Source organism: Colius striatus, chromosome 11, assembly GCF_028858725.1.
Source record: "Colius striatus isolate bColStr4 chromosome 11, bColStr4.1.hap1, whole genome shotgun sequence".
In the NCBI taxonomy this organism is placed as follows: domain Eukaryota; kingdom Metazoa; phylum Chordata; class Aves; order Coliiformes; family Coliidae; genus Colius; species Colius striatus.
The window spans coordinates 11,536,704-11,557,577 of NC_084769.1; the positions used below are offsets into that span (position 1 = coordinate 11,536,704).

Below are 20,874 nucleotides of genomic sequence, written 5' to 3' on the forward strand. Positions count from 1 at the left end.
CTCAACCTAGATTATGCTGCTGCAGACAAAGAAGAGGGAACATGCTAAGAACAAGGAATGAGGGAGGGAAGACAAGGGAAATGGGAATTAAATCATGCAAATAGAGTAGTACTGTGCAGAATGCAACTTCTTGAAGTATTTTACATTTTTAAATAAATGCCTTAATGCTGATTCATAGGTCAATTCCTCCTAGTTAGATTCAGGAGAGCTAAAACCAGGTATCTAAATTCCCACTTGTGCATGTTATGATGTAGAGAAAGGTTGCTTTTCACTAAAAGTGTCCTTCAGTGCCTGTGTGCAATGAGATGCTTAACTCAAAATTTTCCATTCAGTCTTCCCTTCTAGAAAACAAACATGACATCTAACACAGGCAACATGATGGCAACTCACACTGTCTCTCAGCCCGTCTCACATTAGAATGGATGTGAGTATACAATTTTGCACTGGAAAGAAGCAAAAGCAGGTTTTAGGTTCTTTTTGGAAAGAAGTTGAGAAGCAAGTTCATTCAACCAAGAACCTGAAACCTCAGCTGCGGGGTGAAAGGCAGAGTGTAGATATCCTGGGGGGCTTCTATTTTATTTCAGCTTGTTCCATTGCCCATTCCACTCAATTACCTTTTAATAATAGCTATCTCTACAGCCTCCTTGGCCCCATTCCTGACTCCAGTAGCCTCTGATTCATTCACATATCATAGCTGGAGTCCCTGGACTGTAGAGACTTACTGGTAAATTTAACTGTTAGGGATAAATGGACAAAGGAGATGCAAGACAAGGGTTTTGCTAGATACATTTACATTTAGAGACATATCCTCAGCTAACAATAATCAGAACTGCAGTGGTCTTCACCTCTGTTGAAACTGCAAACAACAAAATGAATTTAGGGTAACCACAGGTTCCTACAGTCATGACAATAACACTTGAAGTTCAATGCAAAGCCCTTTCTGCTCTTTCTAATGGAACGACATGTGATAGAATTGAATCAGAAGACTTTGGGGTTTTTACGAGCTTTAAGAAACCTGTCTGTTTGAACTCATTGCACTGATTGTCAGGCTGCTAAAACACACGTATTGTGAATCCTTGCAAAATTTCCAAAGTGCTTCCAAATTTCCTCATGCAAATTCTCATGTATGTGCACTCAGGAGGATGCCTAAAAGCATTTAGAAGTGAGAGCAATAGAAAATATTAACATAATCAAAGACTGTGTTGCCTTAGCTTGGTCTGACGAACACGATGCTTCAAGTGGGGAATTCACATCTAAATAAAATCCCCTCATCTCATTTATGTCCATGGACATCTACTCCAGGACAGGAAAATGCAAATCTTTCAGAGGGTTGAACTGTCAGGGAAGGTGATGATGGACATATGGAGACATCAACAAGTGTTCCCACAAGTGTGCTGAGACCCAGCACATCTACTGCCTGGGTAAACCTCTCTGCTGTGGTGCTGCTTCTCTCAGTGACTTCTCCACTTGGCTATGGGAGGGACACTGATCAGCATTGCTTTTGTTGTTAAATGTACAGTCATTTCCAATTGAGCAGAGGGGAATGGCTGTTCCTGATTGGACTCTTTTTTTGCCCTTTAGGCCTGAGTGTCTGAGACAGGCCTGTAGCCGAGAGGCACCCACAGTCAAGAGGACTGCCTCCCCAGCAACCAGTGCTCTTCATGCTTGTGTCAGCAACCAGCATTCACTCATCTCCCCATCCAGGAGGAGATGCACCTAAATATCTACCTGTCCTATTAGCCACTGCAAGGCACTGAGAGGTTTATGCACCATTATCCATGCTTACCAGTTCAAAACAGTGGTTCCAATTAAATAGAAAGGATAGTACAGGCAGTCAGGACATGAGCTGATAAACAACATGGGATGCAAGGCCAGCCCATGGTACTCCATGTTGCATTGCCAGGACAGGGAAGGAAGGCTAAGAGTGCACTTGAGTGGCTCTGGACAGTTGGACAGGTCTGCTGGGGCTTGTTAGCCCAGTGCCAGGCCTGGCAGGGCCAGGAGGACAGCCAACAGCAGAGGGAGAAGGAAGCACAGAGATGAGTTGCCTTTGAGTGAAGCTGATGAAGGAGCGATGATCATCCCATGTGCAGGGTTAGGGAAAGAGAGGGGGGAGTCAGGCACAGCAAGAGGTGGAACATTACTGAATTCCTCAGGCAAAGGGTGTACAGGAAGGCTGAGTACATTGCTCTGAGTAACTGAGACAAACAGATGGCTAAAAGGGAATCGAAAGCACATGAAGGCAAAAAAGCAATGGCAGAGCTGTGATAACAACCCAGGTTTCCTGAATCCCAATCTGGTGCCCTATCCCAGACACCATGCTGCTTTGCATATCTCATTAAGACATTTCCTTTTCTATCTGTACAGCCAATGCCTCAAAATCCCAGCAGTTTCTGTACTTCAGACAGGATCTCTGGAAATGGTCCCAGAGTCTGAATTTGAGTCTCTAACTGGTCTGACTTGGGTATAGGGAAAATTGTTCAAGTATCCTATCTCCTAAGCTGTGCTAAGAGCCAATTGTAAGAGCCTGTGTCAGGAATTGTCTCATAAATGAGGCTCACTTGACCACAAACTTGTTCAATTCCCTTTTGTCCCAGAAGAATGGCTGATTTTACTCTGTCTGCTAGATTTTTGATGGGAAGAACTGATAGTGCTTCCTATGTTTATTCACTTCCCAGTGTTTGTAATTCTAAATAGACCTTAGCATTCCTCATACCCTCAGAGAAGCCTTGCTGCAAGAGAAGCCCTGAGCTCTGCTCTGTTCTGCTGTGAGAGAAATTATACCAAAGTAGAAGTGTCATGAGAGCAGCAACAGTGACAGTGCACAGGTCTGTGTTTGCAAAACCTACAGACTTATCCCCAGGTGCCCACACTGTCCCAAGGGAAGTTGCACACACGGCTGTCAGCCACATTCCAGCTGACTCTTTGGAAGAAGCTGTGTGCCTTCCTTGCAGGTCTTATAAAGCTGGTGGCCAAGAAACAGCTCGCTATTACTAAAGGAAGGTGAAGTTACTACAAAGTACTAATGAGAGAGGAAGGCATGACAAAGCTATTGATTGACCATGAGTCTAGAAAAGCCCATTCTTCCCTGAAATAGATGCTCCTGCTGCCATAGTAATAGGAGGTAACTAATGCCGGTAGTGAACCCAATCTAGTATTAAATGAGGTACCTGAGATGTCCTTATCAGAGCAGTGGAGGCAGCACAAGAGTTAACTTCAACACGTGAGCAAACACTGGGTTTGTGCTGAGCTCCATGCTGTGACCACAAGGCTATAATAGATATCAGACTTTGTCAGCCAAGTCTCTCTTTCACGCAGACACAGCAAATGCAGTCTAGATCATATACTCTTTAGGGAGCAATCCCTCTAAAGCAGCAACTTAATATACCCAAATTGCCACTGCTGCAATGCTGCTGCATTTGCTGCTTCCTGCTTTTATCATGTTGAGACACCTGCAGATAACAGGACCAAAGGGAGAGAGACACGTTCATCTTCAATCCTGGAGAAAGAGGAGAGGTATAGAGAAGAGGTATGCAGGTGAAAAATAACTGCTGTAATACTAACAACAGTAGCAGTCTAGTCATCTCATGCCCCATTGCAGCCTGTCTGTGAATTAGGCCACAGAGTCTACCCCAGCTGCAGCAGCAGATGTGCAGGCAATTTTACATCTGCAACAATTTCACATCTAAACCCTAAATAGTTTGTTGAGGGTTTTTTTTTATGGTGCTGCTGAGCCTTGAATGTTGCTTGCTTGGCCTTAGCTCAGTGTTTGACATCTAAAGTTATCTTGTTTAATGCCAACCAGAAAATGTTGTTTGCCAATTGAAGGAGGTGGAGAGCAGAAATGAGGAATCAAGTAAAAATGTTATATGGTGAATGAATCACATTGAAGGTGATATTTTGAGGTACGAGCTGAGGAAGGGCATATGAGGAGGAGGGAAAGTTCTATCCTGGGAGCAGAAGCTATTAACACAAAGAAAGTGGGCTCACGAGAGGGAACTGAAAAGGAGTAAAGAAGAACTCTTCTTCTCGGGAAGAACAAGCAAATGTAGGAGGCAGGCTGCAAGAGAAATGATGGTGCAAGTGGGAGAAGGAGCAAAGGCGAGAAGAGTGGGTAGAGCATGGGGATGAGGCAGAGCAGGAAGAACAGTCACACAAGCACAAGGCAGGTCTGTACAGAGCTCAGAATCAAGAATCAATGGAATATCTACCTCATTTCAAAAGAAAACAAGGTGGCAGCCATACATCTGGGAAGAACAGAGAGTGAACAGACTAGTACTGAAGGTATATGGTAGAGGAGATGAAGGTAGGAAAGGGTGAATGAAACTGTCACTTCTACAGATCACGTAAGCAGAAAGTTTGCTCTTCCTCCTTCCCAGGCCTCAAGTTCAGCTGATGCTTTGCAGTATGACAACACAGTCACTCATTTTTTTTGACAACAGACAGAAAGGACACTGTGGCTTAGTGGGGACCTCAGCTGCTGAAGTGTGAAAAGGCTGTCACAGAGATGATTCTGCTCCAGTGCTTTTGGCTCCTGCATCCCCAAAATATCAAGGAAACAATGGAATTTATCTCCAGAAAACCAGAGTACTCAGGACAGCTTAGTGCTTGCCTTTCCTTAAAATGAAGTGAGGCATTGTAGAATTCCAGCTTATGAACAGAAGAGTCTGAAACTTTCCTCAGTGTTCCCTTTCTTTCAAATCTCAAGATCCCCGTAACTCTTATTTCTAACAAAGCAGCTCACATCCAAGTGTCAGCTGTAAGTCAGTGAGGGGCTATAAAACCTCCTTTACCTTCATGCAGGCAGCTAATTCACTTGAAAGACTCTGCTAATGATATAAACCTGTAATGGGAAATGCAAGTGTGTTGTAAATAACAGTGAAACAAAGTACTGTGAAAGCTGGCTCCTGTTCCCTTCCAAATTCATGCTCAGGGACAGATGCGAACAGCCAGAAGAGCCAGCAAGTGAAATTAAGGCTGAAAAATTTAATTAGCAGGTAAAATGGAGCCAAGGAGATTGAATGGGGGAAAATCAGATATCCAGCAGGTGAAGATTTTAGTGCTCATGGGGATTTTTGAAAGATAAACAGCACACAAGATCAGATTTATATTGTACAGTGGGATGCCTCCTAATCCCTTCCAGGACTATGTCTTGGCTTAGAAAACACGTTGCTCTAAGACTACAGGCTCTCTGTAACATTGCACAGATCTACATACATTGCAGGACACAAGACAATATACACAAGAGAAGGATCTGGAGGATCTGGACTGCTTGGGGAAAGGAAGAGAGGGTTTCTTTTGAGGTAACCAACAGCTGTTGCCAGACAGGTGTTGGCCAAGAGCATTCCTGTTCTCAGTCACAGAGTTTTAGAGGGAGCTACAGGTGAATTTGATCATCCCTCTACAAAATATACAAAGAGAAAAATATGCACAAAGACCATGGATGGCAGTAATTTTGTCAGGAGTTCCAACTCAGTGCATTTTATCATTTGTTCCTTTATGCATTTGCTTGGTATTTTACTATATATTAGCATTCATTCAAACAATGAATAGTGAACAAACAATGAACAATAAGCCTTTAAATGTCTATTTCTGAAGCAAGGGACAAAGTATACTTGACAGATTTTACTGAGGATATAACTCTGAAATAAGACAGTACTTCATATGTATAACATGCTCAGTGTGGTGCCAGCACTGCTGCTCGTGTCCACCAGCTATTGTCCCTTGAGTCTTACACCCTATTTCCTCGTAGTGGATCAGCTACCACATTCATCTCCTGAGTTACTTGGTTGGCTGCACGGAATCAACAGAGTAGAAAGACATCTACATAGAAAGATCGATCCTATAATCCTAATGATCCCATCCTTGTCTTGAAATGTGCAATGACTCGGTAAAGGAATAAAACATATCAGACATCAAAGTTAGACACGTTTCCTAAATACAGAACGGGTTGTTGCTTTATGGTTTTAAAACCTAAGGCAGAATAGCCTCCCATAGGGATAGCTCTGCTCTCTCATGTTTCTGTTATGTCCATTTCCAGGTGTTGTCATAGTTTGAATTTCGTATTTTACCCCAAGAAGCGGTAAATTTACCCCAGAGTGTAAATATCAGTCAATATGATGAGATTAAGGCAAGAGAGAATACACACCACATGCTGTATAGCTGGGAGTTTGTATCCAAATTCATGTCTGCTAAACCTGCCTTGAGTCAAGTACAACACAAAAGCTGCCTGTGTGGCTTAGAAGTTCTAAACGAATGCAGCTGGGCTGCACTGTCAAGGAAACAGGCAGGTGCCTTCTCTTCACCTAAAACACTTTTCCTGAAGATAAAATGCAACAATAGCTAGCAGATTTCACTGAAGTACAAGAAAAGGTGCAATGATGCCTAAATACATGGAAGTAAGCATTGCTTGTGCAGTAATCATTAATTCTGAAGTTTGTTTGGACTCCAAACCTCTGTCAAGAAGACAGGGATACAAAGCAGGTGAGTACAGTGCAAGTTTAGGAAGGAGTGCCAAAGGAAAGGGTTATGGGATCTCTGGCATGGATTTCAATACCTGGGGACCACATTACAAGCAGCAAAGTTTCCAAAGAACAAATGACAGTCAGACAGACACTTTCTAAATAAAAGCTAAAGGCCAGTCACTCAATTGCCATTTGTGTATTTGAAAAAATCCTAATACTTTCAGTTTGCCTTATTAGTTACAAAGGAGAGAGACAGAGAGTAGCAGAGAAAATTAGAATAAAAAATGTTTGATACTAAAACTGAATAGAAAGAGACAACATGAGAGGTAACTATTCTCCAAGACTGAGCTCTAATGTAGAGCCTTCCCTAAAGTTGTTGGAAGCAGACAGATCCCACAGCTGCATCCCTCTGACTTCTACTGGAGACATGCAAGTTTTTCTGCTCACTGGAGTTTCTCATCATAGGAGATTCCCTGGACCACAAGAACCTGAGAAACAAGGGTGAGAACATAGATCTGAGGGGAGGGAAAATAGGAAACTCAATGCTTGACAAAGACAGAAGCAGCAAAGAGGACAAAGGTGTTCAAGTTTGGGAGGTAGAGGGCCCACTTTTAGGTTTGTGTGAGTGCAGGAAAGAGAGAGATTACTATAATTGCAGCAGGTAGAGGGGTTTCATTAGGAATGTGTTCAATATGGAACTGCTCTCTGGACAGATGGAAGGAGGCTTATCTAGACTAGAAAAGGAGAAATTCATTTGACAAGCATACTGGGACACATTATTTCACTATTCTTAATCTATGGAGAATCTAGGCTATTATGGAAAATTAAAACCTAAATACATTCCCAGTCATAGCTCAAGCTACTTAAGTAGAAAAAACCATTTAATTTCCTAGTTTAAATTTCATTGTCTTTGTCTCTTGAAAGCTTGGAATAGTCAATCACCAGAAATACTACATGCTTTTTAATTAAGGTGATGCAAAAGTCTTTTTGCTTCTCAATAAATGCACGAGATAATTTTGTTACTTTTGATAAGCTTCCTACTGGTCTGGAATCTTTATTATATGGCTGAGGCAGTTGACTGCAATCTACTTTCTAAGGATCACTATTGTGTCAATTTAATCCAATTCAGCTGTTGTTTGAAAATGCATAGCATAGATGTGCCATTTAATATTTGATTCCAAATTGCCTGTATTTTTGTTATCCATTAAACTCTTTTCCTTGTTTAAGCACTAAATATAAAATGTAAGATACTGACCTGGATATATTTTCCATTGTATGTTCAGTTATAAATTAAATGTCACAATTACTCTAAAATAAAAGATGTTTTTCAGAAAGAGGGAGGTTTCTAAGGAAAATCATCTGCCCACAGACTCCCGATGAAACACCTTTTCAGATTTCCTTGTAATATTAATCTTGCAGAGGGAATTCAGATGTTCTTATGATAAAAAATAGCAAACCTACACTGACAACTGAGTGGTGATTTTTTCTTTAAAATCCTTTCTAGCTAATCTGATTTTAGAAGACTGAGAAGAGTGTTTTGTATATCTTAATATATCACAGCCACTCCAAACGTGTCTGTGAATACACAGAAGTAGGATTCATGCAAAACCAAAACAGAGGGATCCACACAGCAGTCCCATCTCTGGCATCACATGGAGGGGACTAAGATAAGCCACATCACCTCCTGATGCCTTGATTGCTCCTATCAGGAAAGAACCCATGATGGTAAAGGCCTTTGAGATCTTTGATTAGAATTTTAAAACAGAGATTTAAAAAGAATAAGTATGAACTTTATTTAAATCAACGTAAGTCTAGGTTCTGACCTAGAACTTGCAGTGAAATAGGCTGAGATCTTAATGAATGACTCACGTGGGGTCACCAAATATAGCCAAAGACTCATTTGGGTGTTTCAGAAGCACATACTGGGTTTCTATTTTTTTCTTCATTTTTGAAAACCACAGGGGCCATTTATAGATATGTACAAGTATATACATTCACACCCCATTCATATCTTTAGAGTAGTAGTTATTTAACATTTGCCACACTTGATACAAGAGATGCTACAATTACTGTAGGTTCCTGAATTCTGAATGCAGCATTCTTAAGGCAAACTATGTTATCTGACATGAAATATTTACACTTATACACACATACTTATAAAGGATACTGTCTCTCAGTATCAAGGAGGCTGTATATAGTTAAATAAAATGAAACTATTCTAATTTACATAAGTAACAAGCACTGTAGAGCAGACTTCAGTACAATATCTAACTCTGCAGTCACAACAGGAAAGCTCACACACTCCTCACATTTCTATCTCTCCAATTATAGATCAAGACACCTAAAAATCTCTGTTTCCAGACTTTTATTCTACTGTAATTCATCATCCTATGTCTTAAAATAAACACTAACAAAGTGTAACACAGCATTATAATTCTCCCATTAATTACCAGTACTCACCTTGAGATTACCTACAGATTTACAAACAATACCTTCAGGATATATCATCACAAAACACTTAAAGGTGTTCCATGAACTGAACAGGCATGAGTGGGATACAGTAGGAGGAATACACCCTGGAGCAGACATAAGCTCTGACACATGGCTTTCATGGATTTTGTGCACAAGTTAATTTACATGTTGTTCTTTTTGCACCATGTCCTACCAGAATTACAGCAAGTAATTAATGAGGTTGGCTGGAGTCTCTTTAAAGTTTCTCTGTCCAAGAATATCTCCATTATTAATGTTTTGATGAGTTTTCCAGTCAGCGCTTTTGATTTCAAACTGAAGTACAAAATAGGAATGAAAGACTGTTTTTGCACATGGATGTAAAGATGTTCTTTAACTTCCCCCTCCTCCCTTTTTTTTTTCTTTATTCCCTTTTAATATAAATCCACTGTGATGCTTAACCCCCTCCATCTTTTAAATATGCTTTGCTTCCATGCATAGTGTATTTTTTCACTTGGTGGTGTAAAGTCAAATGTGCATCTGTAAATATCTATGTTTGTATATAAAGAGGAAAACCTCACTAAGTGACACAGAACTTTCAAATCCCTGAGTGACTACAGTCAATAAATAGTTACAACAGGGGCATTTTATAAAGCTTCTCTGCAAAGCAAACAGATCCTCAGCACAGTCAGTTAGGCAGACACAAATCTATTTCTAGCAGTACATGCTGAAGCATATTTTTAGCTTCAAGATGCCGTATTTAAAACCTGGTTGTGATTGTCTCTCTTCCTCACAGGACTGCTGAGCACAATCAAACAGCTCCAGGTGTACTCTAACAGAGTATGTTTACATACACTCCCTCTCCCACAGCTCTACCTTTCCCAGGTCATGCAGCCAGCTCTTACCTCAATAGTGTACTGTTCAAAAATCCGGAGCTGAAGGAAAATGTCTAGCTTAATCTTCCTCTCATGGAAGAGCTCTTCCATCTGTACCTGGGCCTCGTCGAGCTGCTGAAGGACAGATTCGATGTGGCTGATGGAGCTATTGTGTGGAGTCTTATTGTTGGAAACGGCAGAGTCCCTGTAGCAAGGCAGAGAGCATGGTTAAAGCTGAGCTTTAAGGCAGGCAAAAGAGCAAGAACTACACACTTGTGATTCTGCGTGCTGCTGAGAAGCAAACCCAAGCACAAAGGGCTGAGGGAAGGTGTATGCAACACTCATCTCTTCTACTTGCTGAAATCCTGCAGCTCCTGAACTTGGCACAAAGTTTGAACAAGGGGAGCATACTTTCCTGTGTTGTGACACTGTGACCGTACACACTTGGGAAGGGGAGAGGAGCAGAATGACACGTCAATCTGAATGGCTCTCTTGAGGAGTCTGGCTCCTCAAGAAATCTCCTTTAATCCCACTGAGCGACCTGCTCCAGTCTACTCTCACACCAAGCTCAGAGATGCTATTTAGTCACCTGGATGTTTACAAGGTAATTTTGCGCATTTGCTTTACTATTTACAGACTAATTGAATCAGAATTAACAGCATTTCAGATCAAGGGGTAGGCATGTTTTGTTTTCCTCTGGATTACATGGTACAGCCACAGATGCAGAATACAATGCAAGAAACTCCATGGAAGAAAAAAACCTTTCAAACAATGTAAGACAGACTCTGACTTGTCTTTTTACTAGGGTAAGTGAAACAAGAGACAGGTTGAATGCTGCCATGTCCACACTTTCCATATCCAGGCAGCACAAGGGAGGTAGCCCTTTAACTGGTGGGCTAGGTCCAGGGTAAATTTGCTGTACCCAAGAGAAGTCTTAGCATGAATACAACACAATACTGACAATTTCTTTTCTACTTGTGCTCTCAAGTATATTAAGATGTATCAATATTTCCTATCAACCTCCAGTTCTGCTTTACAGAAGGTGGCAGGGACAATGATAAATTACAAATCCAACAGCATATACTGAACTATTGGTGTACCAACCAACTCTCACATCTGTACTTAATTGACTGACAATACTGGAAGACAAACTAAACGTCCAGTAGCACTGTCAAGTCATTGCATTGTCCCACAAGGACCAAACACAGCTGTGAGCCATTCTTCTGGCCAGATAATCTGGACTGCTGAGTAGAGGTGCCCATGGAGTTTCCCCACTGTGGAAGAGTGTGTTTTAGGTCTTTAATTCCCTTTCCTTGGTTCAATTTTCTCTCCATAAACATCTAATAAATCATTTGTATCTTTCTACAGAACTTGACAGAAATGCTTGTACTTTGCTCTTTGCAAATTATCATCACGTAGGGTCAGATCAAAACAATGTAAAGTCAACTTAAATGTTAATGGAACCCTGTCATTGAGTAAAATTGGGGAAAAAAAAACCCCACAAAACCTTCTGCCGATGCCTTAAGTTGAAGCTTGGCACTGACATACACCCCATCATTTTAGGTAAGTTTTAAAACACCCCTTTGATGTTCTAAGGCAAAAAACCCCACTGTGTGTCTTGAAGGAACAGAACAAGCATTTCCCTGAATGTGTGAAGCCTAAGAATAAAATAAATGTACAGAATGCTATTAACTGCATAGCAGTTTGCTCTTTTCATGTGCTACACTTCTTTTTCCTCAAATAGTTTGCCTGATACAATGAACTACAGATGTTCCAGCACTACTCTGAAGCAAGTACAACCAACTTCCCTTGCTTATATGGGAATACTATACCAATAGCACTCTCTCCAAGTGATATGATTTCTGCCCCACTCTACCAGTCTTGGGTTTTCACCTTCTTGGTGACCACAAGGGCTCTCTCTGCCTCCACATTAGACCTCTGCAGAGGAAGTAAGAATGAAGATCAAGTGAGATTTTGAAACTGGAGCTTAATCTGAGGCCACATTCAATCAAGTTCTGTTTCCTTCAGTCAGCACCTGTCTTCTATAAAAGGACATGAAATATGTCTTCATTCAAATGTATTAGTATTCATATAGTATCTAAATGACTCAATGAATTATTCAAGACTGGTGTTGAATAATCTCTCACAGGATCTAAAGGCACATTTGGTTTTAGAAATTCTTTTTCATTAAATATTTCACTCTTCAAATCAAGCCACTTTTGTGTTTCAGTATTGGATGCAACACAAAAATTTAAGTTAATAATCTGGTATTTTTTTCCCCACAGTCTTCTCAGACAAGGCCTTGTCAATCCCCATCTAGACTGGTCTGAGAAAGATCTTCCATAAAAAGAAATTTCTGAGATGAGATGCTTCCACCACAAGACTTCTTGCTCTGATTGGTGATGAGAAATTCCAGGAAAGAATTCATTCCTTACTACTCTCTGAAAGGTTATGAATGGGAGGTATAAAATGCAGGGAAATTAGTGGAAAGAAATACAAGATAAATTTGGGGGACGTAACACTGGGCTTAGTGCATTGCTGTTGAGTTTGTTCAGAATGAATGCTGTGACCCTGAAACCACTTTCAGTGCTGTAACTGGGAGAAAGCTTAGCGAAACATGCCCATTATCAAAAGCTCATACACTGAGCTTGCCTAAAGAAGGAAAGATACAGAACTCTTCACTGTCCTTTTTTTCCCCCTAACATTCCTGCTCTTTGACATCTCACTGGAGCAATGCATAGTTCTGCCCTTCACAGATGTGCAGAAATATTGTCCCAGCAGCAGGTGCCCTCCTAGAAACGCAGTTCAAAAGATTTTCTTTGTGCTGACTGATGAGAATGACAATCACATCAGTAAAACACTGATAAGGGGGAGTGAAAAAAGTGTTTCCAATGCTAACCATGACACACAGAGTCTTGCTAACTAGGCTTGTTTTATTCATGACAGGTATGGTCTCCTGATGCAGAGTCACTGAGGGCCCTAATGACCTAATTCTCCTCATTGTTGTCATGTTTGCAACCTTCACCTTTTCTTTATAGCAGGTACAAAGTGATCCACACTGTGAAATGCAATGCTGTGTTAAGAAGTCAGCAATTCTAACTTTTCCTGCTTTCTTCCATCTGTGTGTTCTTTACTTTTGTCAGCAGCCACAAAAGCTGTTAGACTGGGCACACACAGCAGTGCTTTTGTGTCTTTCTTACATAGTTCTGCTTCACTTTTTGGAAGAGTCCAGGATTGCATTACATGCTTTGCAGTTAGTCAGAGTGCTCAAAACCAACACTTGGCTCAGAGACTGTCTTGACAGTTCTACTCTGCAAGCCTTTGTGTGTGTTCAGGGCTTCTGTCCTTCAGGCAACTGTTCTCTCTGTGTTTTGTCTCAACTCTATCAGAAACAGGGGATCATTCTGCACAACCGTGTTCACCCTGTTCCACCTTGTTCACTGCCCAGAATACAAGCCAGAACCAAAATCTGACATTTCTTTGTTAAATACAGCTGCCACAAAACCTGTCTTGTCATTTTACAAGTGTTCAGGCATGACATCTTTGCTTTTCAAAGACTGAAACTCAAAATTGACTAAGTTTGCATTGAAAAAAAGCTGAGGTTCCACATGCCACCTCCCAGTTCACCTCTTCCCCTGCATGACCCTGCAGCCACCACATCAACCATTCTCCAATAACTGCTATCCATACCAATGCTCCTCAGCTCCAAACCTGGCCACTCTCCAGCTCCACATGATGCCTTCCTATTGACTCAGGTGCAGGCAAAAAACCTTTAGGCCAAGCACACAGCCAGCACCATTACTCCTTCAATACAGACACCTTCTGCAACCCCACAAACCACACCACGTTCAACCTGATGGGTTTGTATCAGGTCCTTTTCAGGCTCTTCTCTATGGGTGTTCATACTGAAATGGTGTTATGCCAATAGATGGGATGAACAACAAAAAAATCTTTAGTCCAGAATGTCACTGCTATTTTTTTGATCTCAGAGAAGTGCCCTAAACTTTGTAAAGAGTTTCTTTGTGTAAAGGGAAATTACCAGTCAGACCTCTGACTGACCTCGTTCTGGCTGGCCATATATCCATTCTTATCTAAAACCCACTCCTTCTGGCAACTCACTAGCCAAAACCAGCATGTTTCCTTCCTAGTTATCAGCCAAAGTGAATAGAGGGATGGAGCCTAGCTATGTCTACTCCTGATCCTTCCTTCCCAACTCTGATCTTGACCAGTAATACCATAGTTTGCGTCCCTTGCTTTTCCCCTGTGATGAAGTCAAGCCACATATAGCAAGAGTAGGAATTTACACAGGCTCTCCTGTGTGGCTGCCTAGGGCTGAATGACAATCAAAACCCATTCAAATCTCTCAGGTTGTTTCTGATGCAGTGGAGAAGACTCTGCATCCAGGAAAAAGTATAGAGGAAAGCTCAGCATGTGGCTGCAGTAGATGACTTGAGAACTTCAAGAGGGCTTGTAGGGGTAGAGTTCTACCAGGGCCCTTCCACCTGGGAAAGCCTCTGGTGAAATGTGTAAGATCTGGCAGATTTGCACATTATATATGTATTAAAAATGCTCACACTATGTACATGTAGATAAAAACAATCAGTAACAATATAAAGATCTAAAGAAAAGTTATGTATTGGACTTGGTTTTGAGCCCAGTAACATCATTAAAAAGCAGAAAAACCTCCACTGCTGTCCACAAAGTTAAAGCCATAGAAACCCATTATAAAGAAGGACAAATGAGATCTCACAGCTACAAGTTTTGTGCATGCTTACTCTGCAAACATTCATTCCATTACTCTTGCAGACTGAGAAAGCAAAAAAAATCCAACTTCTCAGAGCCAGTCTCTTCACGTACTTTAAATCAGGGAAAATGAGCTGTTTCAATCCATAATGCAAGTGGAATTGATAGTATGAGACCCTCTTTGACAGTATGAATAAACCCCACACGGACAAAGATAAATACAAAAGTGCTGCATGCAAAATGAAAGAGTGAAGATTGTTAGACATGTATATTTTATTAAGAAGAACACACTTCTACATCAGGAGTAACCATATAAATCACAAGGCCTCATCTCACAACCCTTTAGCAATCTTACATAAATATCAACTAAAGATATTAACCCGAAACACATTGGTTTCAATTCACTTCACTGTGCCTATAAATAATCTCTCTGTCAAACAAGAACCCAAGCTGATCCACGACCACTCTAATCAGTCTTACACAAATCATTCCTTGCAATTTCAGCAAAACACTCTGACAATTTGAAGAATGATAAATAAGCAAAGAATTAATAAACTCTCCCCATTAATTCTAACTTACAGTTCTCTATTTATGCACCCCTAAACCACAGCATACATCAGGTTTCTCAACACCTGTTCTCCCTGTGGATGCTTACCTGAGCTGCTGGATTAGATCTTCCCCTTCTTTAATAACATTGAGGGTAGCATCCAAGGTGGCTGTTTGTTGCTGCTGAAACTGTTTGATAAGCTCCTGAACCGCATCCACAGAGTCAGCACAGACATCCTCTAAGAGCTCCTTCTGCAGATCTTCCATCCATGTCCACAGCTGGGAAGGAGGGGAGGGAAATATAAATCAGAGAGGGATTGAGATTTAACCCTTTGGCTCTCTAATTCCAGATCAGTAAGTATTAACTAATGCTGCATGTTACACATGAAAACTGACCTGAAGTTTCTAAAAACAAAAAGATGCATGGGTTATTGATTCTGGTTGAAGCAATTCCATTTTAACCAACAAAGTAAAATACATATCATGTCAGGTAATTTTTCACAAAATTAATTTGCATTTCATTTTATTATATGACAAGAACTAATTACATTATTCTGATTAACTCTTTAGACAAGTCACAAATTACAATGCCCTACAGCTCTGACAACCTAACCCCTTCAAGAGTATGTGCTATCAGCTGCTATTACTTTCACATGCAGCTGAAGCCTGTTGTGAAACAGACTTAAACTCTTTGGTATGCACGTATGGTACTGGCTGAAGTCTAGCTCTGCCTGCTCAGCTACGCCTTCCCAGGCAGGAGGTTTTGTGGAAGGGTTAGGGATTTTGTTTTGTTTCATTTTTTGGTGGGGGGTTGGTTGTTTTGTGGGTTTCTGTCACTTACACACACACAAACCTTCCCCAAAATGCACCTGACTGTGCTTTTTAACTTAGGGAAAAATCCAAACATAGGAGATAGCAATGTCACCAATCCATCCCATGCAGGTCCAATAATTTTAGATAGTCTTGACTACCAATTTCAAAATGACAATGAATCAGTAAGTGCTTAGATGAGGATTTCCAGCCAGCTGTTCATCAGAGATCTGGAAAGTGGCAGGCAAGCCCCAGCAGCCTCTCATTGGCTGTAAAGGCTTAAAGCAAACAGAGGTTTCCTCTTTAAGCTTGCTCTGAAAAGTGAGTGTAAAATTGCACCAACTGAGCTGGCAGTCTGCCAGCAAATCCTAATGACTCCACCAGAGACAGGATTTTCTGTGCCATGCCTGCCCCATTAACCCACATTCTGCTGGTATATTCGGCAAGGTAGCAGAGAAGTACAGGAGCAGGAGAGATGTTAGAGCAGTGCAGTGGGAAACGTCAAAGGACAAGGTGCTGGTGGCAGCTGGGTTGCACTTCTGCTTGGTGTTCCAGGGAGCTGCAAAGCAGTTTGTCTCAAAGGGAGTTAAAGGGACACAGGAAGCAGACAACAGACGTTGTGTGGGGGTGGGAAAAGAGCTGGTAAAAACGTTCCTGTTCAAAACAAGACGCAATAGATTCCCATCCTACAGATTTCTTCTGAGATCATGAATTCTGCATATCCATGTAAAAAGAGAGGAGGAGAGGGGCATCTTAAGCACCATCTGGAAAAGCTTCTCACAATTAGCATCCAAACCTAAGACCAATCATCAAATGTTACACTATATGCATGCTGCTGACTTCAAGGACATCACCCTGATTTAAACCAAAATGAGAATCTGTCCCAGTACTGTTCACGATACCAAAATGGGGACAGCCCAGCTCCTTGTGTTCTGTCCTTATCTCTGCCACTGACTCTTTGCTTGACAGACTTAAAACCCCCAAATTTTAAACAACATGCTTAATATGAAGGCTTTGAATATTTTTTGGTAATTGCCTTTGTTTATCCATAATAGCATAATCATAATGGCTTACCCTACTACTGGCCTAAACTGAAATGTCTTTGCTCAGGAGAAAGGCATGACATAAAAAAGCAACTAAGTAGTAAAACAAATACATTTAAATATTTGGGCTTGTGAAATAAAGGGGGAAAAAAAGAGGAAAACTTATTTGAAGAAGCAAATACAGAGTTTTTTTCCAATTGTGGCCTGAGGTCCAGACGCTGAATTTTGGGAAACCACCATAAAGGAAAAAGCATTAATGCCTTCAAATATAAATTACACTCAGAATCTTCCTGGTTTTGATCTGATCCCTGCACCCACTCAAACAGTAGGGACAGCTGGACTATAACAGATGATGACCAAGTTGTTCAGGACTAATACATTCTCTGCTTATCAGATCTTCCAGTAATAGAGCACTTTGTAAATACAGAAAAATGGCCACACTTATAAATCGTCTTTCTGTTTCAGGTTGGGAAAGGCAGCAGTTTTTTAATTTCTTGCTGTTCATCGTATTTCATTTTCCCACTTAAGACAACAAAAACATTTACAAAAACAAAGTGAAATTGAGAACTTGCTTCATTATTGGAAATTTGCTGTTTTCTTCACATTATCACGTTATAAAGTGCAAAGCAGAAAGTTTCCAAACTCCCAGTGTGACTTTGGAGGAAAACTGTGCTTTGAAAAGCGTCTCCAGAACCCAACTCTTAGCAGCAGCTAAAAGGATTTGGATATTTAAAATCACTCTTTGAGTACACTTCTAATTCAAAGTAGTTTTGAAATACTTAAACATAAACTGTACTGTACTCACCTAGAACTGAAACACTCATTAATTTCAGAGAGCACTCAAATATATTAACTCCTATTAGCTTCAGATGTTTCCATTAATGACCTCTGATTGTAAGCATTTGCATAATAAAATCTATCAAAATCTAGGTCATCCTTGACTCAGAGGCCTTTAATCCTTTAGAATCCACCAATCCCTGGGAAATCCTAATACAAAGAATCAGTCAATATTAACAAGACTGGGAAGACCTTTCAGGAACAAGTTGCAATGGGAATCAGATTCAAAAAGCACCTGAAATAAATTACTACCAAGCCTTACTTCTGAATGCCATAGCAATGAAATGATAACTCCGTGTCACTGCAACACCAGAATCAGAAGAACTGTTAATAATAAAAGAGAAATCACACCCTGTTTGTCACAGTTCAGGAAAATCAGTCTCTGTCAGGGCTTGATGTTTAATTCCAGTGCAATCATTCCACTGATTTAAAAAAAAATGCTATTAAAATCCCAAACCATCAGCCACCTTTTGCATCTCCTCATTCATGCTGGGACCTACTCTAAACAGCTGGGTAGCTTAGACTGAGTGAACCAATTTTTTATTGGAAAGAAGTGACATATTACACAAGACAGCTTTTATTTCATATTTGCAGAAACTGTTTTTCTTCTTTTATTCTTAGGATGAGCAAAATTGGTGAGCATCTGTCTCATTCATGTCCCCACTCCAAACTACTGCCAATGGATCACTTGATCCTGTACAGGGGCATATGTAGATGCACGCGGACAGTTCAAATACTCACACTACTTCTACATCCAGCTCTGGTGACTTTTACTGAGCTTCTTGTGTGATGCACATGTCCAGAAAAGGAGACAATATCTGCATTGTACTACTTAATATGCACTAAACCAAAGATACAGAACCCTGGAAAAAAATCCAAAGAAATAACACAAAAATAATGTTTGTGCTTACTCCAAGTTGTGTTCTGGTATGATTAATTTGATATGGAACTACTAATGCCTTAGTGGTAAAACCTGAATTAACTCCAGAAAGATCCAGCCACAAATCTGACTCATGCAAACTATGTCTAAAATTGTTGTAATCGTCAGCTACTCAAAGTCTAAGGCAAATATCTAGTACTAAAATGTCCATGCTGAAGGTCCACAGAGGTTCCAGAATTGAGGTTTTATTTATCAAGGTAACTGTGGCTTTTAAACAAAAGCATTTCTCTTCTGATTAATAGACCACTTGAAAAGAGTGATAACAACACATCACACCCCATGCCCCCACCTCCCCAGCTTCTTTTAGGGGAGCATCTGGCACCTCTCATGCATTGTACCAACTTCTGAGCCTTTCTTGGATATAAAACACAGGCTGTTTCCCTCCATCCAAGACACAATAATATAGCTCTCTATTTCCAGCTATTTCATCTGATGCAGTACCCGTCATTTTACTCAAGTACTTAATGAGACCACTTACTGGAGGTTTGAAGGACATCTGTGCCTGTTACCTAGAAATTAATGCTTCTGACTTGGAGCAAGAGACCACTTTAAACAAAATCTGAAACCTAAAGAGACTGCTGAGAAAATCTTGCCTGCATGTTTGGAATAGGTATTAAGCACCCAGTGTTTATATGCTGCTCTTTGTAAATGCATGGGATGAGCTTTAATTCCTTCCAAACCAGTTTAAAAACACTGTAATGAGACCACTGAAAAGCAAAGAACCAGCCAGTTCAATCCACAGGAACTACCACTGTACAATTTTGCTAGTTGTTCAAAACAAGGATTCTAATGGAAACAAGCAACTTTCCAGGGTATATGTTCTACCCTTTTACTGTGTCAGTGTTATGTCTTGCAGACCAGGCCTCAAAAGGATGCTCATGCCAATTCAGTAAAACAAATATTCATCACAGTAATGAAGGTTAGAGCAGCATGCAAAAGAACTCAGTGAAATATGGGGACTCTCTTTTCCCACCCGATTTTCACTGCTTCAACTCCATGAGTTGTAATGTAAGTGTGCAGAGAACCAAGGTCAACTTGAGAAAAAAACCAAAATGCAAACAGAATTGCTTCAGAAAGAGATCTCTATCAACATTGTTTTTCTCTGCTACTATGCCAAGCTTATACAAGCCTATTCTGAGCAGTAACATCTGCCTTTTTTGTCATATGCATTAGGAAGTCACAAAGACACCAAGGTCAGGTTAATTTATGGCAGGACTTCAGCCTGTGCTTATATTTAAGCACCTGTTTAAGTGCTGGTGTGAATCTGGCTTCACCATGCAGCCTTTAGGAAACTGCCTTTTCTACCTTGATTTCCCCACACCAACACGGTGGACATAATAAAACTTTCCAGTGCAATTAACTTTCTTCAGATGATGTTTATTGATATTTAGAATGCATCCAGTGCCATTTTGGTTGAAAGAACCGATGGTTGTTATCAATTGGAGGCATAGTTCAACAACGTTTTCCAAAGTCACATTCAAGGTCTCATGGAAATGTCAACAGAAACCTAGAGAACAATGTATGTAATGAGGAGCTATAATGTGAGGGCATCCTGCCACTGAAGTGTCACACAACAACAGCACACCTAATAAAATGTGACAAGATGGGAGATGACCAGATACTACATATGAAAAGCCACGGTATGCAACTTCCAAGATAAGATACAACTGATGAGACACCCTGCTGCAAGAAGAAATGCTGTCGCATACCACTGAACGACAAGTGGAAAGAAAGGGAACATTCTGTGAAGAAAAACATCTGATCTCTTCCTAACCTCTTACTTGCTTTTTCCCTTTTCCTCGCCAATTTCTTGACATTCATCCTTGGCTGGGCTGCATCTGGTGCTTCTGTATGCTGATGCTTTTTAATTAGTAACCTTGCCTATGGCAAAGGGATTTGCAATGCCTAAACATCTGATGCTTTTTCCAAGTCCTGCATGGACCAGACTGATATAGCACAAAATAATCTCCTCTCAAGGGAAACGTGATTTGAGTAGCTACACTTACATCAGGGAGTGTATAGATCCCCAGCCCAAGGTCAAGTAAATGTAATTCGGGGTCTGTTCGCTCCAGGAGAGAAAGCTGGCTTATAACTGAAGACGCAGATGTATGTGTTGTGTGCTGCTTCTGCTACCATCATGAGTTGCAGAAACATGTTCCTTTTCCAGT

At 40.7% G+C, this 20,874-nt stretch overlaps 1 protein-coding gene across 5 annotated transcripts in view; it reads right to left on the reverse strand.

The window, feature by feature from the left end:
• The window catches only part of KALRN (kalirin RhoGEF kinase), a 527,013-nt gene that overhangs the window by 187,745 nt on the left and 318,394 nt on the right, over nucleotides 1–20,874 (reverse strand). For all 5 annotated transcript variants that reach the window (XM_062005204.1, XM_062005203.1, XM_062005205.1 and 2 more), the window contains exons 12-13: nucleotides 15,186–15,355; nucleotides 9,818–9,992 (exon numbers count right to left, since the gene is read on the reverse strand). In XM_062005204.1, coding sequence (XP_061861188.1) covers nucleotides 9,818–9,992; nucleotides 15,186–15,355 — 345 coding nt within the window. The remainder of the gene's footprint in view (nucleotides 1–9,817; nucleotides 9,993–15,185; nucleotides 15,356–20,874) is intronic.